This window comes from Entelurus aequoreus, linkage group LG03 (genome assembly GCF_033978785.1).
Source record: "Entelurus aequoreus isolate RoL-2023_Sb linkage group LG03, RoL_Eaeq_v1.1, whole genome shotgun sequence".
Lineage (NCBI taxonomy): Eukaryota > Metazoa > Chordata > Actinopteri > Syngnathiformes > Syngnathidae > Entelurus > Entelurus aequoreus.
The window spans coordinates 78087658-78113203 of NC_084733.1; the positions used below are offsets into that span (position 1 = coordinate 78087658).

At 39.9% G+C, this 25546-nt stretch overlaps 1 protein-coding gene across 9 annotated transcripts in view; it reads left to right on the forward strand.

The window, feature by feature from the left end:
• Positions 1-25546, forward strand: part of LOC133646902 (pleckstrin homology domain-containing family A member 7-like) — a 264138-nt gene that overhangs the window by 171885 nt on the left and 66707 nt on the right. For all 9 annotated transcript variants that reach the window (XM_062042809.1, XM_062042812.1, XM_062042810.1 and 6 more), the window contains 2 exons: positions 20348-20449; positions 23468-23540. In XM_062042809.1, the coding sequence (XP_061898793.1) occupies positions 20348-20449; positions 23468-23540 (175 nt within the window). The remainder of the gene's footprint in view (positions 1-20347; positions 20450-23467; positions 23541-25546) is intronic.

Below are 25546 nucleotides of genomic sequence, written 5' to 3' on the forward strand. Positions count from 1 at the left end.
CTGAAGTTCAACGTAAACATTTGTATTGATTACATTGTAACTGAGAGTCGGCGGTCCTAGTCGGGAGTTACTTTAGTTTACGTCTTCATCTCCCAGCACGCAGCACTGTCGTCAAGTGCGCCAGAAAGTAACCAAGTGCTCTTTTCCGGCCTTCACAATAAAACCGCTGTGCGTTACATCCTGTTTGACCGCGCTAAAAAAATAAGAGTCCCTAGAAGAAAAGCTTAAATAATTACTGTTATTTTGCACTTGAAGAAACAATACCTGAAAGGGGACATTTACAATCCTTATCCTTTTATGCACTCTAACTCGTAAATAAATGATACCAAAGTCAGCTAATAATCGAGGTAATGGGGGTCACTTTATTCCACCTATAAAGCGGACCGGGGGGGGGGGGGTATTTATTTATTTATTTATTTTTTTCATAAAGAAATACAATCATGTGTGCTTACGGACTGTATCCCTGCAGACTGTATTCATCTATATTGATATATAATGTATATATTGTGTTTTTTATGTTGATTTAATTTAAAAAAAAAAAAAAAAAGATTTATTATTTTATTTTTATTTTTTCTTGTGGTTGAGGACCACTGCTCTAAAAGACATCCAAAAACCTCCATCATCTTTTTATATGTAGTAACATTCATAATAACCAGTGTTGGGTTAGTTAATGAAAACAAGTAACTTGTTACTAGTTACTTTATTTCAAAAGTAACTCAGTTACTTACACCAAAAAGTAATGCGTTACTGTGAAAAGTAACTATTTAGTTACTTATATGTATACATTTATTTTTTTAAGGCCTCCTTTAATGCCCTTTTAGCCTTCATTTCAGTACTGTTATTGCACTGGAGAATAATACAATCTGTTGATCAACTTGACTTGCATTTGCATCACTGAACTCTGCTAAGCAATGTGGTCTACATACAACACACAAAGACAAAGATATGTTTCAAAGGGCCAATTTGTTTTAGGCCAGAACAAATTGACAAAACTATTTTAAATAGCTGCAACCTAACATACATAAGTAACAAACCGCATAATAACAACATAGCTGTAAACCAAGGAAGGCACACACTACACCTAACCAGGCGTTTTTTTCTGAAATAAAATCATGTCTGAAGCCCAGAACACTCTACACATTTCCCCAGTTTTAGTTTAGAGAAAAGGAAAGATTGGCCTGGCCCACTAGCATCCCTCTTTATGTTGGTGAACTTTATAGTCTATACATTTGCAGTGATGTGATAATCAAACACTCTAGAAGTCTAGAATGAAAGAGCAACAGTATATAAGAGAATTGACAGTGTGTGTACCTTCAGTGCGCAGTGCCTCGTTAGAATCCAGCCGCTGTTGCTTAGGAGGTGAAGCGTGTCTCTCTTTACTAGCTTCGTCGAAGCATGCTGCTTTTGTAGCTGTTTCAGCAGATTTGAATTGCTAGGATAGTATCTTTGATCCAAGACAACTTAAATTTAACTAAAATGTTCTTTTCTTTGTGGTCAACAAAAGAAAATGTAGTGAGAATATCTCCATTTTAAGAAACTCGACTTTGGCTCTGCCATGTCTTGTTAGTAAACACAACCGGATATTCAACTGGGAACGATTAAAACAATAAATAAACACAAGACATATATAACTATTAGCCACAACACGATCAGGCTTATATTTAATATGCCACAAATTAATCCCGCATAACAAACACCTTCCCCCTCCCGTCCATATAACCCGCCAATACAAATCAAACACCTGCGCAACCCACTCAATCCCACAGCCCAAAGTACCGTTCACCTCCCCAAAGTTTATACAGTTCATATATTTCCCCAAAGTCCCCAAAGTTACGTATGTGACATGCACGTAGCGGCATGCACGTACGGGCGAGCGATTAAATGTTTGGAAGCCGCAGCGTACTCACGGTGCCGCGCATCCAGTCCCATTTCTCCATAGGCCAATGGTAGGTCCACAAAAACAGTCAAAAATTAGGGTTCCTTACATGAAGTGGCTCCGTAGCAAAAACGCTTTGGCTGACAGGTGCTCCAGGTGGTGAGTGACGTCAATTTCCGCTTCTGCCCGGTCTGATAACACCAGATGCCTTTTATATCCCCTCATTCTTTTAAGTTACATTTTTAATATTAGCATGATTATTGAATACGTCTGTAACAGTTCATAATATTAGGTAAATGGATGACATAATAAGTATATATATATATATATATATATATATATATATATATATATATATATATATATATATATATATATATATATAAATACTTATTTTCCCCGCTGAGCACAAGTTAGTTGTGACTGGCAATATTTATTATATATATACACATCGATGGACTCCTATGGCCATTACAAATTTCACAGTGTTTGCTTTTCCCTTCAACAACAACACCACCACTAATCATGGCAGACTTCATGAGCGACAACAAAGACTACTTTGGGACAAATGATGAACTAGAAACTTTTTTTCTTTTTTTTTTGAGCCTGAATACAAGGAGGATGATCTACACGTTTTAGAAGCTGTGTGCTATACAGATCCAGCAAGTAGCAGTGTTGCTAAGTGCTAAACAAGAAATACAAACTACGAACATAATTTCAAAAATCACTTACTGTACAATGTCTGCTCTCACTGATGGGATGTTTATATCTTCCCGTTTTGATGAAGAATTAATCTCAATCCTCACACAGGTACAAAAAAATAAAATAAAATAAAAAGTTGCCGCAAACAAGCGTCTTTTCGTGTCTCTCGCAATGAATGTCAAAGTTGACCAACTTCTCGGTTTATGTCCACAGCCTTCTTCTATCCAAATAAAAGGCATGATTTATAATCTAGAACTTTCACCAACTCGTAGGTGATGCAGCAGCTCAACAACTCAATATAGCAGCATAAGCTAGTTAGCTCTCTGTGATCACGGCACCGCTAAAATAGTTTGTTTACTTTGGCGCTTATAATAACAATATGGCTAATAACTTACTTAATATTCAGGTAATGAGATGTAAATGGAGTACTGTTGGCGGTTTTTGGATGTTTTTTTTAGAGCTGTATGGGCGACATAGAGGAGCTCGCATTGACTCCATTGTTAGCGGCTTTTTGCTCACGTTTATTTACGATTTAGAATGCATAAAAAAGAAAAACTTATGAGTTCTTGTCTTACATAGGGATTGTGAATGATAGGCATTTTTTTAAGTGCCGTTCCCCTTTTAACTTAATGCATTTGTATTACATGATGTCCCTCTGTCACAATAAAAAAAGAAAAACACCATAAAAATGAACTCTCTATATAGTTGTAAGGGGATCAAATACTTGTTTTCATCACTAAGCAGCCTGCGGTGACGAGGTGACGCAGTAGTTAAGTCCATGTTTGTCCTTGCAGCTGTCGCTGTGCTGCCAACATGATGACAAAACAAAATGTTCATTATTCTGTTCCCGCTCACATGCGCATTTTTGTTCAATTAGAAGCCTGACAAAGCTGACTTGGTGACAGTGCATCAATATAGTGACTTGTAATATGTACACTAGTATTGGTGTAAAAAAAAAAACTATACATTTTTGAATGAATCGCTATTCTTATTTGTAACGATTCTTAATCGATTAAAAAAAATTTGAAAATCAAAATTTAAAAAAACCCCAAAAACATATATTTTTGATGTAGATGCCCATATTTGCTGTACAGATTTATTTTAGAAAATAGAAGTGTTGGATACTTCCCGTGTTGCCTTAATAATATTTGACTTTATTAAATGTTTGGGTAGAATATTATTAAACAAAAACAGTTTTCTATTAAGTAATATAGAAATTTATCACAGCTGCTTATCTATTTTATGAGGGAATGTAGTTCGTCATAGAACTGGCATCCAATGTTATTAAAACGTATTGATTTTGAATTAGGGAATCGTTTTGAATAGCAAGAATCCCCCAAGGATCGAATCAAATCCAATCGTGTGGTGCCCAAAAATTTCATAGCCCTATACACTATTTGTCGAAAAGGAGTGTTTTGTTGCTGCATACAGTAGGAAGGGGATTCATATGGCCACATTCGTCACGGTTTACCTGACACATGAAACATGACAAATTGGGAGGGTGCACTATGTACTTTAGCTGCCAGATGGCAGTAGAGTGTTGATATCTTAAAATGTGTTTTGTGGTAATTCCAACTTTAACCATATATAGAGTGGCGCTTTCCATCATTTTCAGCAGACTGCATTGCTAAATGGTTAACCCGCCCCTCTTCCTCTCCTGAGAGATCCACCCAGGAATGGTGCCATATGAATTTGCCTCGGTGCATTTGCAAAATAAGTGAATAACATGAAAAGCGAAACATATATTTAGTAATTGTTGGGGTTTCTTTGTCCGTCTGATAGCATAATAAGTCCCAAAATTATGGGCAAATTATCATAAAACTTTTGTGAAATGTCTAAAATGATGAGGAACAATTTCAGGAACAATTAAGTCATTAGATTTTGGGGGTGATTTAGATTTTTTGGGGTGGAATCCGTTACCTTACGAATACGTTTCGAGCCTCAACTTCTGTTTGTGTGTATGCTAGCGGTCCCACATACACAAAGATAATGTATGACTGACAAGAGGGCTCACTCCTTCTCTTTCATTCCGCTATATCAGTGCTTCTCAATTATTTTATTTTTTCCAGAAGAAAACACTTTGCGCCCCTCTCTCCACTCCTTGTCACGACTATTATTTATCTATAAAATTGTTATAAGTACACCTCTGCATACACATTGTATCCTTACTAACATTGAAGAAAACAACAACAACTTACAAGAAATAATAACTGTATTAACATTGTTTTTTAGTCTGGAACAGAAGAGATTCAAAGTGCATCAACTTGCCTAAAATAAATAAATAAATTACATGCCTATTTAAACTATAAACATTTTTGAATCGACTTGAACCATTTGATACTGGAAAAAAAATAAAATAAAATAAAAATATTGAATTTAAATCGATCAGCGACATTAACTCAGAGCACAATATATAAAACACGTTAACCTACAAAACAAAAATGAATAGAACAAGGTTGATTTTTTTTTTTAAATCAAAATGAAGATGTCCGGTTTGGTTTTGTAGTGCACAGCTTTTCCAAGCATGGTACTGCATGATACTGATAAAGCATGTTCCTTGTAGTTGCACCGTGTGTGCCCCCCTATTTGAGAAGAGCTGCGCTGTAAATAGCTCAGAAAGTTCCAACTCATCACCGTTTGGATTCAATACTTTTTTTTACCAAGGAGAGGTAGGGTCTGGTGGAGGTGTGTGCTCTCGGAGTGCTTTTCTAGTTTTCAATGTTACAAAAATGTGTGTCCTTTTAGATGGGGGAGGGACCCACAGCAGAACTCGCTGCTATTTGAGAAGAACGGTACATGCTTTCATGTCAGAATTGCCAAAAGTATTTCCAATAGATTTGGTTAGTCATTTTTTTGAGTGGTCTGATTACCGTATTCAACGGTGTACAAGCCGCACCCACTAAATTTTAGAAGTAAAAATGTTTTTTTCATGTAGTAGCCGCACCGGACTATACCCCTCAGATATATATGTTGTGAAATTAGTTATTTACACAGAATGATGTTGTGAATGTTTTACATACCTAAATTGTTTCCAAATGGCAGTAAAACGGCTAATCAAACAAAACAGAAGTCATCGTCATGGAACCCCTAGCTGCGGAAGCTAGCTCTCCAATCAGCTAAACAGATTCAATAACTCCACAGTGACGCTTTGGTTAATTCACGAGACCGAAACAATACAAAAAGAATGCTAGTGTAAGTTAATAATACTACTACAAACACTTGTAAACGTGTTAGCATATTAGCTAAAGCGAACGATGCTAGCTTGATTACATTACAATAGCACGCACAAATATGCATGAAAACACATCACACATGGGACGGTTTAGTCCGTAAGATTTGTTTTAGTTATATTGTAAAACTTACAAGCGTTGCTTGGAGTGATGAATCCATACGAGTAGAAACGCTATGGATGACTTAGAAGACGCAGCACCTACAGGGAGCAAACTCATCCAAAAGATTGCGCAATACACTAACAATAACACACATTTTCAGTGTATTTAGACTTCCTTTTATTGTCATTCAAATTTGAACGAAATTTAGTTGCATTAGCTCGTTGTAGTGCAGGATAAAAGAGCAATAAGGTGCAGATCTAAATAAATAGATTACTGTACAGATAAATATATTGCACTTTTGCATATGTTATTTTTATCTTTATATTCCAGCGAGTTAATCCATTTTTGGGGGGAAGTGAGGGGACTATTATGATGCGTCCAAGAGTCTTATGGCCTGAGGGAAGAAGCTGTTTCAGAGTTTCAGGTTCTGCTACAGAGACTGTGGAACCTCTTTGCAAACCGTAAATGATTGTTTTAAAAAAAACTAAAACTTTTTGCATTAAAAAAAATACATAAATTAAAGCACCATTTTATCAGCTGCAGGGGACAAAGTGTAGGAAAAAACTAGCGGCTCATAGTCTGAAATTTACGGTACATGTTATGGTTAAAAGTAGGGATGTCCGATAACATCGGACTTCCGATATTATCGGCCGATAAATGCTTTAAAATGTTATATCGGAAATTATCGGTATCGGTTTCAAAATTATCGGTATCGGTTTCAAAAAGTTAAATTCATGACTTTTTAAAACGCCGCTGTGTACACGGACGTAGGGAGAAGTACACAGCGCCAATTAACCTTAAAAGCACTTCCTTTGCGTGCCGGCCCAGTCACATACTATCTACGGCTTTTCACACACACAAGTGAATGCAAGGTCAACAGCCATACAGGCCACACTGAGGGTGACCGTATAAACAACTTCCACACTGTTACAAATATGCGCCACACTGTGAACCCACACCAAACAAGAATGACAAACACATCTCGGGAGAACATCCGCACCGTAACACAACATAAACACAACAGAACAAATACCCAGAACCCCTTGCAGCACTAACTCTTCCGGGACGCTACAAAATACACCCCCGCTACCCCCTACCCCCCCATCCCCACCTCAACCCCGCCCCCCAAACCCAACCTCCTCATGCTCTCTCAGGGAGAGCATGTCCCAAATTCCAAGCTGCTGTTTTGAGGCATGTTAAAAAAAAATAATGCACTTTGTGACTTCAATAATAAATATGGCAGTGCCATGTTGGCATTTTTTTCCATAACTTGAGTTGATTTATTTTACAAAATCTTGCTACATTGTTTAATGCATCCAGCGGGGCATCACAACAAAATTAGGCATAATAATGTGTTAATTCCACGACTGTATATATCGGTTGATATCGGAATCGGTAATTAAGAGTTGGACAATATCGGATATCGGCAAAAAAGCCATTATCGGACATCTCTAGTTAAAAGTTGTTCAGTCGCCACGACCGAGCCCTCCTCTCTATTCTCTGGCTGACGAGGTGCCACCCACCATTAAATGATTTTGTGGGTAACACTGAATAATGTACATTTATTTTGACACCAGCCAAAAACCTCAGTTTTATCCGGTAAAGCTTTACGTTTTGAAAAGGTTTGTGTGGATTAAAGGCAAAGAGGCGAAGAAAAGCATGCCTTTTTAATAGAGATGTCCGATAATATCGGCCTGCCGATAAATGCTTTAAAATGTAATATCGGAAATTATCGGTATCATTCTTTTTTTTAGCGGTATCGTTTTTTAATTTTTTTATGTATTTTTTTATTAAATCAACATAAACACAAGATACACTTACAATTAGTGCACCAACCCAAAAAACTTCCCTCCCCCATTTACACTCATTCACACAAAAGGGTTGTTTCTTTGTTATTAATATTCTGGTTCCTACATTATATATCAATATATATCAATACAGTCTGCAAGGGATACAGTCCGTAAGCACACATGATTGTGCGTGCTGCTGGTCCACTAATAGTACTAACCTTTAACAGTTAATTTTACTTATTTTCATTAATTACTAGTTTCTATGTAACTGTTTTTATATTGTTTTACTTTCTTTTTTATTCAAGAAAATGTTTTTAATTTATTTATCTTATTTTATTTATGATTTTTTTTAAAAAGGACCTTATCTTCACCATACCTGGTTGTCCAAATTAGGCATAATAATGTGTTAATTCCATGACTGTATATATCGGTATCGGTTGATATCGGTATCTGTAATTAAGAGTTGGACAATATCGGAATATTGGATATCGGCAAAAAAGCCATTATCGGACATCCCTACTTTTTAAAAATGTTTGTGGTGGGTTGGACATGACCCAAGATGAAACCTGCTTGATGGGCTGCGGTGGCTTAAATGTTGGGGCATCCATCAAGACGCCACGCCACGCCATGGTTGCCATGCCCTCTGTTTGGCTCATCACCCCTGCCACGGAACAGCAAGGGCACATTTAGCCGTCTCATTCTGACAAGCCTTCGTTTTTTTTAGTTGTTTTTTTTTTTTTAGCTGCCCCCCCTTGTGTGGCGCGGTGCCACGGCCAAATGAATCGCATTCATTCCGGCTGTGACAGAAAACATCAGAGTGGGCTCAGGGACCCACACCGTCGCACATTCCGCCTCAAGTTGTATGTCACAACTCTCCCCCGAGCTCTCATTTTCTCCGCCGCCCCGTTCCAAGTTTGTGATCTTCTTAAGCAGCCGTTGTCGCGACGCATCAAAGTGGAAAAGTCTTCCAGGAATTCTTGCTCCTTCTCCTCTTTGCTGTTGTTTGCTTTCTAATTGTCTGATCCGCTGTGAACACGTCGCGCACCTTCACTCGCCTGCTTTTTGTCACATAACTGACGTGACACGTTTCCCGCACGAGAATTCACAGAGTGTCATTTATTTTTCATCACGTTGATGTTTGTGCTACTTGAAACAAATCCATGACGGCTGTCAAATAAACGATCAGGAGAACGAATAATGGCTAGGCTTGGGTACCATTTTCCGGGGCAATCAAAACAGTACCAATGTTCATGTGGGAATAAATATGTTTAATTATAAATGTTTTTTATTTTTATTATACAGTGAGCTGACAATTAAAATTGTGCTGTCCAGTCCTTTTCTTACACTTCTGAGTCTCATTTACAAGTAGTTTGTCCTCTGAGTGTTGCCGAAGTCAGGAAGTATTTTGAATGTGCCGGCCTTGTCTTTTGTTGACTCCTACAAAGTGTTTATACTATAAGTACTGTACTTATTAACAGGGTTTCCGTGGGGCATTTAAAGTTATTAAATGGATTTTGCGAAAACTAAGGCCTTGAGTGGCATTAAAAAGCAGACATCTCTTGACAAAATGAGAAAAGACTGGGAAGCAGAATTTGGCAAAGTTTTGGATGACAAAGACTGGAAATCGGCACTGATACAAATAAATCATAGCACGTCTTGTTAAAATCTTAATCTAATACAGGTTAACGTTGTCCATCGCATATTTATTTTACTAACGCTAAACTTTCCAAAATGTATGCCGATATTGCAGATACGTGTAATCCTGCAAACATAACACACATGTTCTGGTCCTGTCCCTGTCTGAAAGCCTACTGGATTCATATTTTTAAACATCTTGCAGATGCACAAAATTTTAAGTTGACGCCTTGTGCGGAATTGGCTATTTTCGGAATTCCATCAAACTATCAAAAAATTAAGCAGACTTTTAGGGATTGTATCGCCTTTGCATCATTAATATCTCTTAGAAGGATTTTATTGGAGTGGAAATCACAGTTTGCCCCCAAGGCCTCCCTATGGCTTAAGGCAGGGGTCGGCAACCTTTACCACTCAAAGAGCCATTTTGGCAGGTTTCACAAATTAAAGAAAATAATGGGAGCCACAAAAAAAAAATTTAAATTTAAAATGAAAAACACCGCATACAAAGCTTAAATGCTTTGTGCTATGTTAACCAGGGGTCTCAGACACACGCACTGGCACGCACTATAATGTGGAAATTTGATGTTAGTGCGGCCCGCGAGTTTTGAATGAATGGCGCTGGATAGCGTCATACTTGCCAACCCTCTCATTTTTCCCGGGAGACTACCGGATATCAGGGCGTGATGGCACTGCTTTTGGCGCCCTCTTCAGTCTGCCCAAACAGTGCACCTGCTCGACCACATGTACAATGCAGTTTCGGCTTGCTCACATAAGTGACAGCAAGGCGTACTAGCTCAGCAGCCACACAGCTTACACTGACGGTACCAATACCCAGAATCCCATGCAACCCTAACTCTTCCGTGCAACCAACGCACAGAGAGGGGGGGGGGTTGATGTGCGGGGGGATTTGGTGGTAGCGGGGGTGTATAATGTAGACCGGAAGAGTTAGGGCTGCATGGGATTCTGGGTATTGGGTGTGTTGTGTTTATGTTGTGTTACGGTGGGATGTTCTCCAGAAATGTGTTTTTCATTCTTTTTTGGTGTGGGTTCACAGTGTGGCGCATATTTGTAACGTAACGATGTTAAAGTTGTTTGATACGGCTACCGTCAGTGTAAGCTGTGTGGCTGATGAGTAAGTATGCTTTGCTGTCTCCTATGTGTGCAAGTATAGGCTACATACAACATGTGGCCGGACTGGCACATTGTTTGTAAATGCTATAGAGGACAATTATTGCAGTGCAATTAGGGCACTTCCTTTATATAGTAATTAGAGTGTAAATATGATTATATTTCCCCTGGGAGTTAACTATGAGAGGCACTGAGATCCACAAGTCTCCTGGGAAAATCGGGGGGGTCGGCAAGTATGTAGCTGAGCCGCATCAGAGTGGTCAAAGAGCCGCATGCGGCTCCGGAGCCGCGGGTTGCCGACCCCTGGCTTAAGGACATCAGGTTTTTCTTAGATTTATAGAAAATGTAATATAATCTGAGGGGTACAGAGGTGTTAATATATTACTTGTATTATTTTTAGTAATTTTTTTCAATGTTTTTTTGTATTTTTGGGTGGGGGGGAGTGTCTGTTTTCTCAGTACCTGTATTATGATTTCCCTATCAAATGAATAAATTAATACTATAAACATTTTAAAAAAGCATTAAAGAGGCATTAAAGCTACTCAGTGGCCTTGTGGTTAGAGCAGACCTGGGCATTCTGCGGCCCGCGTGAGGCCAATCAGAAATTACAAAATCAATTTTAAAAAGTATCTATGTCGAGTGTGCAATACAACGGTGCTGCTTTTGTTTTGAAAAGCGTTATTTGTATTACTTCCGTGTGGACGTATGCGCGTGTGTGTTTGTGAGTGAATGTGAATAGCGGCAATCACAAATTACAAAATAAAGTTTAAAAAACATCTATGTCGTGCGTGCATACAACTCTGCTGCTTTTATTTTGAAAAGTGTTATTTATAGGCGTATGTCAGGGTGTAACCTGTGAGTGAAGGTGCACAGCGACAAGTGATGAGATGCTAAAAAGAGAAAAGTTGATGACGAATGCCGTGTTTCCAACAAAACATGGACTGCCAAGTATTTCTCTACAGAAATTAAAGGTAAAGCCGTGTGCTTAATTTGTGGTACACCGGTTGCTGTGTTTAAAGAATATCATTTGAATCGCCACTACACGACGAAGCACGAGGAAAAATACCGGAATCTGTCTGATGTAGCGCGCGCAAAGGAGGCTGATGCGTTGATGGTAAAACGGCAAACCCAACAAGGACTTTTTGCCAAATTTCACACCCCCAGAGATGCAGCCGTCAAGACAAGTTTCGTCATTTCTCACAAAATCGGCAGAAAAAGTAAGGCGTTTTCTGACTGAGAGTTTATTAAGGAGTGCTTATTGGACTCTGTTGCGCTGATAATGCCCGGAGACTTTGACTGTTTTTCGCTGGCTTTGGATGAGAGCTGCGATGTGGCCTAGTGGTTAGAGTGTCCGCCCTGAGATCGGTAGGTTGTGAGTTCAAACCCCGGCCAAGTCACACCAAAGACTATAAAAATGGGACCCATTACCTCCCTGCTTGGCACTCAGCATCAAGGGTTGGAATTGGGGGTTAAATCACCAGAAATGATTCCCGGGCGTGGCCACCGCTGCTGCCCACTGCTTCCCTCACCTCCCAGGGGGTGATCAAGGGTGATGGGTCAAATGCAGAGAATAATTTTGCCACACCTAGTGTGTGTGTCACGATCATTGGTACTTTAACTTAACTTTAACATGTAATACAATAGGACTGATGACTCAACCGATGAATGAAAATGGACCCAATAACGTTGCGGTCATCGATATATTGCTGCGTCTGTCTGTGTGTTTCTTTTCTTCGGCTCTGGATAAGGTCCGAAAGCGTTTAAAAGTGTTGCTGCAGGCGTGTCATCCTCAACCGTGAGGAAGCTGAGCTTGCTTCATACGCGACTCGTTTATTTCAGTCGGCAGTTTGACGCACATGAGCTAACTTGGCTAACGTTAGCAGCTCTCGTGACGCACCTCACGTGACCTACGGTGGCCTAGGATGGACAAACAAGACAATTCTCACGACAGACCTCAACTCTTTTATTTTCTGACATTCCCTCAGTTAATGAATGCTCGGAATATAACATCCTGTGAACGTGCTCATGATGTGGCGAAGGCGAGGAAATGAACACACGTCAGAAAAATGGGAAAACTGCAAATTTAATCAAAACGTGGCTAGCTGGCTAACTTTTCAAAACCTGATTAAAGCCCGTTGATTGTAAACCCAGATGGGCGTTCTGCAGCGTGTGAAAAAAACCCTCCAAACTTGGCCCAACGAGTATCAATGTGGTTAAATCACACATCACCTGTTAGCTAATCGCAAGTCTGTGATTAAAGGCTGGCAGCAGTGAACAATGCCAAACTTCTTTGGCCTGACCGACAAAGCCACTTCTGCTGTCGCCACCACAACTGTCAGCCGCTGCTACCACTACATAAAAATAAGAAAATACAAATATACGATCAGACGGAACAGTCTTGCGAGCCAATTCTAATTCAGTAGATAGCAAAAGTTAGAGCTGGGGAAAATAACCGATTTGTAGATGCATCGCAATTCGGACATGGACGATTATAAAATTGATTAGTAAACGTCGATAATCAATTTATTTATTGAAAATAAAGTAATGCAGACAGTTATAAAATTTGGCTGACTACAGCGAGCCACCTCGCCGAGAGATCCGACCAGCTCCTTTATTAAGGTCCAGTTTTTTAGACAGTGCCATTCATTTAATTAATTTAACTGTTTCTTATTACAAATGCACTGGTTTTTTTTTGCAAGTGATAAACGCTTATTTAGTGAACCGAAAAGAAATGTAAAACTGAATCAATATACATAAATTAAAGATGCATCAATAATACATTTTTAATCGAATCGTAGCTCCTGAATCGTAATCGAATCGTGAGGTGCCCATAGATACCCACCTCGAGTAAAAGTTAATGTAAACTTTTCAATTATTCAAGATTATCTTTGTCAAATGCTTACAATTGTGTGTGTACGCACAATGGTAAGCTTTTGACTACATATAATAACCATATGCGATCGGACATGGGCATTACATATTTTTTAAGTGGCTTTAAAAAGCATTAAATTAGATTTGCTGATACCTGATACGCATATTAGTTGTAATTTTCATGAACAAATTTGGAGCTGTTGAAAGCGCCATGAAAAACCCATCCATCCATCCATTTTCTACCGCTTGTCCCTTTTGGAATCGCGGGGGGGGGGTGCTGGAGCCTATCTCAGCTGCATTCGGGCAAAAGGCGGGGTACACCCTGGACAAGTCGCCACCTCATCGCCATGTAAAACCGCTAATGTTAATCAGTAGCATGTATATGACATATCCAATGTAAATTAGCATTGAGCTAGCACATTGTGAGGACATGCTTCTTTTGTTGGCATGAAAAATTAACGGTAGTTAAAGGTAGTTCGGGATGGTATCGTTCACATGTGGACCGATACGCTACCAATTACCGGTACCTGGGAATCGATACCGGTACTTTAAGGTACCAATTTTTGGTACTTTAGTGTCTGTTATTGAATAGTAATTGTTTTTGATAGCAAAATCACATTTTATTTGCAACATTTAAAAATGAGCTGAATACAATAACTGATGTCAAGTTATATCATGTTTTATTATTATTACTGAGTATTCATTTGCAAGTATGACATTAAGTTGCGATTACAGTTGCAAGTCCAAGACGTTAGATGGCAGTAGTGTATAGTTTATGTTGTCTTTTTGTTGCGCCCTAAAAAGTGTGAATACTGTAAGTGTTGTACTTACTACGCACCAGCTTTTTGATTGGAACGTGCATCTTAGATGTAGTTTTCATGAACAAATTTGGAGGTGTTGAAATCGCTATGTAAAACCGCTAATGCTAATCAGTAGCATGTACATGGCATATCCAATGTAAATGAGCATTGAGCTAGCGCATTTTGAAAAGTAGAGCCTTACTTTTCAGGACTTTTGATCAGACATGCTTCTTTTGTTGGCATGAAAAATTGCAAATTACACATTTGAACTCATACGGCCTCATTACCAGTCCCTGGGAATCGATACTTAACGGTACCAACTTTTGGTACTTTAGTGTGTGTTGATAAATATTCATTGTTTTTAATAATAAAATCTTTTTTTTTATTGCAACATTTTAAATTAAGCTGTTTATGATACCTGCTGTCTAGTTGTTATATCTTGTTTTATTACAACATTTCTAAATCTCAATTACAGTTGCAAGTCAAAGACCTTAGATGGCAGTAGTGTATGGTGTGTTGGCTAGCCGGTTCAGTCGTTTCTGTCTAGCCTTTTGTTACGCCCTAAAAAATGTTAATACTGTAAGTATTGTGCTTATTACCCACCAGCTGTTTGATTGTAACGTGCATCTTAGTTGTAGTTTTCAAAAGCAAGTTTGGCGGTTTTGAAATCGCCATGTAAAATCGCTTATGCTAATCAGTAGCATCTGAATAGAAAAGACATCAAACTAGCGCATTTTCCGAAGAGTCACGCCTTACTTTTCGTACGTTGGAGCGTTGCCGTTTAAAATTGCAACATTACCTCGAGGTAGCTTGTCTGAGTCAACTCTCAGTGCTGCTGGAGTGATCGCCAAGTACCAAAGAGCAAGACCAAGTGAGCAAACAGACGTGCTGTGGACGTGGTACAAAGTATCGAAGTATGACACCGTTTGGTTTTAGGTGAATCGATCAAGGGAGACTCGTTATGAAGATCAAGATAGCCGTGATGACGTAGCTTGGAGGGAGAGAGGGAGGGCATGTCAGGCAAGGTTGTAAAAGTTTGTTATTTTTTAAATCAATCTTTTGAGACACATCTCCTATTTCTAGACAAATCAACTGCACAACATGCAGTAAGAAGAACAACATTATCTTAAAACGTTGATGAATTAAACCAATGATGAATAGCAGTCCTTAGAAAGGTATCAAGAATATAGAATGTAGTCCACTAGCTTTTCCAGTCAGACTCGCCATTTAAGACTTCAAAGTTTGGTGCTGGTGCAACGCATGAATTTGTAAAATTCACATGAAAAGCACACTCGAGCCGGTCGTGCTCAGCACCAAAGAAGCTTTTAAAAGAGCAGCTCGTATCAAGTTTAGTGGTTTGTAGAAATGACGACGGTGAATTACTCTTACCTCAGTCAATGTGTGGAAACAAAACCATGCTTGACTACACAAGTGTCTTTCCAGCATTTTCAATGTATGAAAAGTGATGGAAATTTAGCATAGGAAACTGTAGACTTCTGCCTTAAAGCATCACAAAGTAACCGTTCAACCTTTATAAAGTATTTTCATAATTTTGGGACGATACATGGACTTAGAACTAGATGAATGACACCTCTGTCATGGCCTGAGGGGGTCCGTATCGCCTTTCACTGGCATTTAGTGACTTTGACAAAAAACTAAAAATGTGCTGACTTGCTTTACAGTATACGTCACACCACTTTCCCCATTTGTTAAAAAGATGGAAGTCAATGCAAAATGCCCATGTGCTGCCAAAAAACAAAAAAAAAGGAAGAAGAAGAACGCCTATGTGCAATTACTGCTATCGTGGCCAAAGCTCCGAAACAACCAAAGAATCAAAGAAAAAGGGAAGCTACCTGGATAAAAGGACAGTTAAGGATCAACATTGCCCAGGCTTTCACTCGCTGGCGTGAGCTCAAAGACGAGGGATTATCCGAACGACACAGCCTTGGCTCTGTTCTTGCCGGACTAGTAAGTGACTTTCAATGCTCAAATCAAAATGATAATGCAAATGTTAGCTATCGGAGGTTTGCGTGATTGCATTAAATAGCTACCAGCGTGATAGTTTCACTACTACTTCCTTTGAAAAAAACTCTCCTGCCGGTCTTTCTTTGCTCCGGACCTTCATCCACCCTGATCCATTCTTGGTAGGGATGCCAATAATATCGGACTGCCGATATTATCGGTCGATAAATGCTTTAAAATGTAATATCGGAAATTATCTGTATCGGTTTCAAAATTATCGGTATCGGTTTCTCTACGTAAAATTTATGACTTTTTAAAACGCCGCTGTGTACACGGACGTAGGGAGAAGTACAGAGCGCCAATAAACCTTAAAGGCACTGCCTTTATGTGCCGGCCCAGTCACATAACATCTACGGCTATTCACACACACAAGTGAATCCATGCATACTTGGTCAACAACCATACAGGTCACACTGAGGGTGGAAGTATAAACAACTTTAACACTGTTACAAATATGTGCCACACTGTGAACCCACACCAAACAAGAATGACAAACACATTTCGGGAGAACATCCGCACCGTAACACAACATAAACACAACAGAACAAATACCCAGAACCCCTTGCAGCACTAACTCTTCCGGGACGCTACAATATACACCCCCCGCAACCCCAAAACCCTTCCCCCCCCAACCCCGCCCACCTCAACCTCCTCATGCTCTCTCAGGGAGAGCATGTCCCAAATTCCAAGCTGCTGTTTTGAGGTATGTTAAAAAAAATAATGCACTTTGTGACTTCAATAATAAATATGGCAGTGCCATGTTGGCATTTTTTTCCATAACTTGAGTTGACCTTGTTACATTGTTTAATGCATTCAGCGGGGCATCACAACAAAATTAGGCATAATAATGTGTTGATTCCACGACTGTATATATCGGTATCGGTTGATATCGGAATCGGTAATTAAGAGTTGGACAATATCGGAATATCGGATATCGGCAAAAAAGCCATTATCGGACATCTCTACAATTGGCCATTAAAAAGCCAGTAATTTCCAGGAGTTATCTCACCTTCTGAGTAGCCTCTGGTTTACTAATGCTTTCTAATGTGTAGAATAAATATTACATTTCAACATTTCTGTCAACGAAGATTTGCTTCAGCCTGTGACACAGTCATTTTGATAGTAGGCTACTATAGCTAATATAGACACTTATGTCGTGTGTTGCCTTCATTATAAGACTTATATACGGCTTTTCATTTTTTGCGGCTCCAGACAGATTATTTTTTTGTATTTTTGGTCCGATATGGCTCTTACAACATTTTGGGTTGCCGGCCCCTGCACTGGAATGAACAAGTTGTGCCATCCTCCTTACTTTATTATGTAACAATGAGCTAAAAACTGATCTCGTTGAAACGTGGACAACATTCCCACATCACCCAACATTCCTGGCTTCCTCCAAATTAACGACTTCTTCTCGCCTCCCCCTGCGGCTAGTAAGCGGCGTTACACTCAATCTCATATCTCAAGATCTGTCTGCGCGTGTGTGGAGCGCCCAGCTGGCTTTCTTCTGCCATATCTGTCTTGAAGATCGTGTAATGAGATTAGTTGAATGTGTGCACTGTGTGTAAGTGTGTTTCCTGGCATGGTTCGCACACACACACACACACACACACACACACACACACACACACACACACACACACACACACACACACACACACACACACACACACACACACACACACGCACGCACGCACACACGCACACACAGGGAGTAATAAAATAAGTTGTTTGTTTTTTCCGAGAGGCGGCCAGTAGAGTATTTTCAGGTTCGTAATGGAAGATGAACAGATGAGAATGCAGCTGTGGTGTTAGTTTTAGTGTTTTGTTATGAAAAAAAACATTTCAGGCAGTTATTTGCCTCGTTCTAGGGCGGGGGTCGGCAACCCGCGGCTCTAGAGCCGCATGCGGCTCTTTAGCGCCGCCCTAGTGGCTCTCTGGAGATTTTTCAAAAATGTATGTAGAATGGAAAAAGATGACGGGAAAAAAAATATTTTGGGTTTTAATATGGTTTCTGTAGGAGGACAAACATGACACAAACCTCCCTAATTGTTATAAATCACACTGTTTATATTAAACATGCTTCACTGATTCGAGTATTTGGCGAGCGCCGTTTTGTCCTACTAATTTTGGCGGTCCTTGAACTCACCGTATTTTGTTTACATATATAACTTTCTCCGACTTTCTAGGACGTGTTTTATGCCACTTCTTTTTCTGTCTCATTTTGTCCACCACACTTTTAATGTTGTGCGTGAATGCACAAAGGTGAGTTTTGTTGATGTTATTGACTTGTGTGGAGTGCTAATCAGACATATTTGGTCACTGCATGACTACAAGCTAATCGATGCTAACATGCTATTTAGGCTAGCTATTTGTACATATTGCATCATTATGCCTAATTTGTAGCTATATTTGAGCTCATTTAGTTTCCTTTAAGTCCTCTTAATTAAATGTATATCTCATGACACACTATCTGTATGTAATATGGCTTTTAATTTTTTGCGGCTCCAGACAGATTTGTTTTTTGTATTTTTACTCCAATATGGCTCTTTCAACATTTTGGGTTGCCGACCCCTGTTCTAGGGTAATAGCCCCTTTGGGTCGTGTACATTGAACACAGGAAGTATTGGTGTTTGTTGTGACGTGTAAAGAGATAAATGACGGGGTGTTTCATTGGAAATTTTTTACCGCAAACTTACTCCGAGCCCATTCCTGCTCCGTCACTAATAAGAACATAAAAGCACATTTCCCAGATATTGTCATTATCCTCGGGGGTGTGCAGTGTTACTGCTGGGCTGGTAAACGGTTGTAGAGCGCTTGGAAAAAAATTATGGAATCAACAGATTTTGTAGTTGTGGAGAGGTGGGGCCGGCGAGCGAGCAGCAAGGCAGGGCACGCCGGGGCCCGGCCCAAGATGGCGGCAAGGAGGCGTGGACGGCGAGCGAGCGGCGCTGCAATCGTGCCCAGGTGTGCGATCCGCGCACGATCATCCAATCTCCTCTCGCTGAAGAAAAGGGGAGCAGCAGAGAGAGATGAGGAGAAGGCTGGAAGGAACCAACGAAAAGCTGACGCGGAGCGAGAGAGGAGGAGAGCCCGAGACGACGAGCGAGCGAGCGGAGGAGAGGAGCTGAAAAGCGACCGGGACTGAGGTTTTGTTTGAAAAAATAAAACAAACGTCAAACTGCTCAGAGATGTCGCTATTTGATGGTCCATGGAACCCACAAGGCGGCTTGAGTCCGTCACAGTAGTATAAAAGACATGACACAAATCTATAATAATGTAATTTTAAATGGCAACTATGTGGCTTTAAGAAACACTAAAAGAACTTGATAATATAAATTGTGGTAGTAACAGTTTTCCTGCACCAAGCCTGCCTTCTCTGCATCTTGGAGTTCGTCACCAACACCATGTGACAGAGAAGGCAGGCTTGGTGCAGGAAAACATGATTTAATGTTCAAAATAAGAAGGTAAAACACAAACCAGGAACTAGGCGACAGGAAACAGGATACCAGGAAACAGGAACTAGGAAGTAGGAACAAAAAGACAGCACACTGAAAACAGCTACAGGATACAAGTACAGCTTCAAAGACGACAATACTCCAGCACAGACTGGATGGCAAGGCAGGTTTAAATAGCAGCTGGCTGATTGACACCAGGTGTGGCCAGGTGCCAATCAGCCACAGCTGAGGGAAAACAGCGCTCAGGGAGACAAGCAGGAAACAACCAATATAAAAGCGCTGACAGGAAATAAAGACAAACACAGAGGAAAAACTAAAACATAACCAAACTGTCAGGGACAAGCCTGACACCTCCTCCTTTGTCTCATTTTGTCCACCAAACATTTCATGCTGTGCATGAATGCACAAAGGTGAGCTTTGTTGATGTTATTGACTTGTGTGGAGTGCTAATCAGGGTCCAGTAAAAAGTGACCAGTAGGCGTGCTTATGTAACAAGTAAAAAACGATTACTTGGGTGTGGTTGAAGGTCCATGCAGCACGGCTAAAGTATCATTAAAACAAAACACTGCCATGTTTCCACATAAAGTACACGTTACTGATGGACATTTAGTTTTCTCTGCCAACAATAATGATGACAAAGCGAAATGCAACTAGCATCACAATGTTGATTAAAATGTGTTCTTAACGTGATCCATAGTGTGACGCTCTATTCTTACTTGTGCTTTCTTCCCAGGGGTCTCGTTCCAGCAGGGTGCACAATTTCGGCAAGCGTGAGCAGGCCATTAAGAGGAATCCCAATGTGCCTGTTGTGGTCCGAGGATGGCTGTACAAACAGGTCGTTACCACACACTGACTGATACTTTTACTTAGTCTGACTTGTGTAGTATTTCGTGTAGAAAGTCTTGTTGGCGATTACTCCTTGGATACAGAAGGGAATCATTGTCGAGTAAAAAAAAAAAAAAAGACTATTTGTACATCAAAGGCATTCGCAAGTATTGAAGAATCAACGAAGCAGGCCCCAGCAAGTTTTAATTGTGATGAGAAACTACTTTTACTGGAAAAAGATGCCAAAGCGGACTTATTTCACAGCAGAGGAGAAGAGCTACCTCTCGTTCGGCGGCGCCTTTTCCAAGATAACACCCCCCCCGTCCCCTTATGTCTGCTCCTTTCTTTGCCAATGTTAATGTAGATGGATTTTACTTTTTAACATTTTTATTTTTGTAGCAATACGGTTGTTAAGGGTAGGGATTTTTGTGATTTCTGATCGTTTGTGAGGGCACTAAAGGGACTTTTGCTGTTTTGGCTTGTTGGCTTTACAGCAAACTGCCCATACTTGTTTAGTTTTTTTCAAACTATTTACATTATGGACGTCAGTGAAGAAAAAGCTTCACCGTTTTATAAGCCTTCGGGTTCAAAGCGTAGGAAAAAGGTTTCCGGCATACAATGCCGGAATTTACTGTAATTAGCTCTTAAAGCTGGGGGAGTTTTCAGAAATAAACTTTTAAATCTTGGCAAGTGGCAAATAGTTTGCGGTGTATCTTGTGATCGTCATTTCTGGTAAGTGTGTACACTGCCAACACTTGTGCACTCACTAACTAAGTGCACAGTATACTAAAGTAACGTGTCTCAAGTCGCACACTTTCATACTCCCGTGTCGTCTTTTAAGGACATAAGTGCGCTCACACATTGACAACATTGTCTGTACCAGCATGTTGCACTCAAAATGCTGAGTGTGCAGCGATGGACACTTAACACTAGGGATCTGCCGATCGATCAACCATCGATCAGTATTGGCTGATTTTCATGAAAAAGTAGGGGATCGCCATTGTTGATTAGTGCCTTTTAATGTCGATCACAAAGGTCGACCCCCTCTGGCCGATATTGTATTTGTTTTAAGTCCCCCCGTTGATGAGCTAGCAGTTAATCATGTATCGCCCCCCCTCTAGTCATATGTGAATGAAGGCATACTTAATCAACAGCCATACATGTCACACGAAGGGTGGCCGTATGAACAATGCCAACACTGTCATAAATATGTGCCATATAGTGAAACCACACTAAACAACAATGACAAACACATTTTGGGAAAATATTTGCACCGCAACACAACATAAACACTACAAAACAAATTCCCAGAATTCCCTGCAGCACCAACTCTTCCGGGACGCTACAATATAAACAAACGCCATTGGTGGATCGACACCTAACATCTGTGATGATACCAAGTACTGGCGCGTATCTGGTCGACACTACTATGATTACATCGATATTTTTTAGCAACACAAAATCTTCTTTGCTTTTTTTGAATTTATATTATGTTTATAAACTCAGGAAATATGTTCATGGACACATAAGGACTTTGAATTTGACCAATGTATGATCCTGTAACGACTTGGTATCGGATTGATACCCAAATTTGTGGTATCATCCAAAACTAATGTAAAGTATCAAACAACAGAAGAATAAGTGATTATTACATTTTACAGGAGTGTTGATAGAACATGTTAAAAGAGAAAGTAAGCAGATATTTACAGTAAATGAACAAGTACCGTATTTTTCGGAGTATAAGTCGCACCGGAGTATAAGTCGCACCTGCTGAAAATGCATAATAAAGAAGGAAAAAAACATATATAAGTCGCACTGGAGTATAAGTCGCATTTTTGGGGGAAATTTATTTGATAAAACCCAACACCAAGAATAGACATTTGAAAGGCAATTTAAAATAAATAAAGAATAGTGAACAACAGGCTGAATATGTGTACGTTATATGACGCATAAATAACCAACTGAGTAAGTGCCTGGTATGTTAACGTAACATATTATGGTAAGAGTCATTCAAATAACTATAACATATAGAACATGCTATACGTTTACCAAACAATCTGTCACTCCTAATCGCTAAATCCCATGAAATCTTATACGTCTAGTCTCTTACGTGAATGAGCTAAATAACATTATTTGATATTTTACGGTAATGTGTTAATAATTTCACACATAAGTCGCTTCTGAGTATAAGTGGCACCCCCGGCCAAACTATGAAAGAAACTGCGACTTATAGTCCGAAAAATACGGTAGATTAATAATTAATTTTCTACCACTTCTCCTTAATAATTTTGACAAAATAATAGAATGGAAAATAACACAATATGTTACTGCATATGTCAGCAACTAAATTAGGAGCCTTTGTTGGTTTACTTACTAATAAAAGATAAGTTGTCTTGTATGTTCACTATTCTATTTAAGGACACACTTCCAATAAGAAACACATGTTTAATGTACCGTAAGATTTTTTGTTAAAATAAAGCCAATAATGACATTTTTTGTGGTCCCCTTTATTTAGATTAGTACCAAAATATTTTGGTACCGGTACCAAAATATTGGTATCGGGACAACACTAGTCACAATGCTCGCTGGGTGGTCAGAGATCAAATATTTGAGATCTCAGGATGAACCAAAGATGACACCAAATATCAAGGAGGACACAAGGTATAGCAACAATACTCTTAATCGTGTTCACATTCGCTAAAAAAGACAAAGTAATACCTCTCCAGTACGTACGCTCGTTTGATATTTTAGCTCATTTGAAGAGTTTCTTCACGGTGTACACGACGTCGGGGCTCAGAGCAGGCAGAGAAAATTCAGTGATCCATTGAAGGAGGACAAACATTCTCATTATCCTGCTCACTCTTTATCTCTGCTCCATAAGCTCGTATCCTCCTCGTCGCTTTTCCGTCTTTCCCCCTCCCGTACGTACGCGCTCCGCTTCCTCTTGAGTCAGTCTCAAGCTAACGCCTCTCATCTGTCGTTTATCATGCACGACTGACACCGTGGTTGCCTTCTCGTCTCCTTGCAGGACAGCTCCGGGATGCGTCTCTGGAAGAGGAAGTGGTTCGTCCTGGCGGATTTCTGCCTCTTCTACTATAAAGGTAAATCTGCTGAGAGTCTGCCGAGACGCATCAGAAGTAGGGCATGCTGCTCTAAAAGCTGGCAAACTAACTCCTGGTGGACCAGCGAGACCTTTCTCAGCGCGAGAGTACGAGTTTGTGTTACTTTAGGCGTAATGCACCAGAGCGCCATCACTGCACTGCAAAAAAGAGCTAAGATGAAAAGAGTGGATTTTAGGAAAAAAAACACTAAAAACTAGTGAAAATGACTTTTGAGGCATCCTCAATTAGAATTTGTATATCTAGAAATCAGCAGGACTTTTAATTTAGAAATAAGTGTTTTATTCTGAAAACAAGCATTAAACCTGCTCAGTGGCTTTGTGGTTAGAGTGTCCATTCAAACCCCGGCCGAGTCATACCAAAGACTATAAAAATGGGACCCATTGCCTTCCTGCTTGGCACGCTGCATCAAGGGTTGGAATTGTAGGTTAAAGCACCGAAATGAGTCCCGAGCGGGGCCACCGCTGCTGCTCACTGCTCCCCTCACCTCCCAGGGGGTGGAACAAGGGAATGGGTCAAAGGCAGAGGGTAATTTCCCCACACCTAGTGTGCGTGTGACTATAAGTGGTACTTTAACTTTACGTTAATTATTCAACTTGCAATTCTTAAATTAAGCATCCTCAAGTTGTTGCAGAATCTTTAAACACAATTTTATATGTGGGGGGAAAAAACAAAATATCTTATTTGAATTGTTATTTTTTCAATTTTTCAATTGAAAAAAAACTTGTATTTTCCAGACTGTATAGAGCAGTGGTCCCCAACCACCGGGCCGCGGCCTGGTACCGGTCCGTGGATCAATTGGTACCGGGCCGCAGAAGAAATTTAATTTAATAAAATAAAAATAAAATAAAATAAAAATAAAAATAAAATTAAAATAAAATAAAATAAAATACAATAAAATAAAAATAAAAATGTTATTAAATCAACAAAAAAAACACATTATACACTTACAATTAGTTCACCAACCCAAAAAACCTCCCTCCCCCATTTACACTCATTCGCCCAAAAGGGTTGTTTCTTTCTGTTATTAATACTTATGGTTCCTACATTATATATCAATATAGATCAATACAGTCTGCAGGGATACAGTCCGTAAGCACACATGATTGTATTTTTCTATTATTATTATTAATAAAAAACAATACATTAAAAAAACATCTCTCCCCACCCCGTTCCGTGGGACAAATTTTCAAGCGTTGACCGGTCCGCAGTTACAAAAAGGTTGGGGACCACTGGTATAGAGCGCCATACCCACTAAATTTTAGGAAAACTGTTTTTTTCCGGATATATTAGCCGCACCAGACTATAAGTCACAAATATATACATTGTGGAATGAGTTACTTACACAGAAAGATTTTGTAAATGTTTATTTACATACCTTAATTTGTTTCCAAACGGTGTCTGTAACACGGCAGTAAAACGGCTGATCGAACAAAACAGAAGTCATCGTCATGGACCCACTAGCTGCGGAAGCTAGCTCTCCAATCAGCTAAACAGACTCTATAGCTGTGTCCCAATTCAGGGTCTGCATCCTGCAGAAGACCCGGCCTACGCAGCCTCAGAAGGCTGGACCTTCGGAGGCACCTCCGAAGGATGTGTCACCCGTTGTTAAATGGGACAGTCTAGCCTGCGGAGGATACTTACATTTGAAAGTGTATTTGCTGCTGCTGCGGGTGCCGCTGCTTGTATTTGCCGCCATCGTCAAAAAGATACGGGTTGAACAAAGGCGCGCAAAGCATCTTGGGATACAGGAGGCCACTAAGGATAGTCGCGGTGCATCCTCTGAATACAGGGAAAAGGAGGGCGCATTCGTCGGCTGCATTTGGAGAAGCCTTCCAATTTGAATGAATTGGGATGTATGTTATATTGTCTTTATATTCCAGCGAGTTCATCCGTTTTTGGAGGGAATTGAGGGGATTATTATGATGCGTTCAAGAGTCTTATGGCCTGATGGAAGAAGCTGTTACAGAACCTGGAGGTTCTGCTAC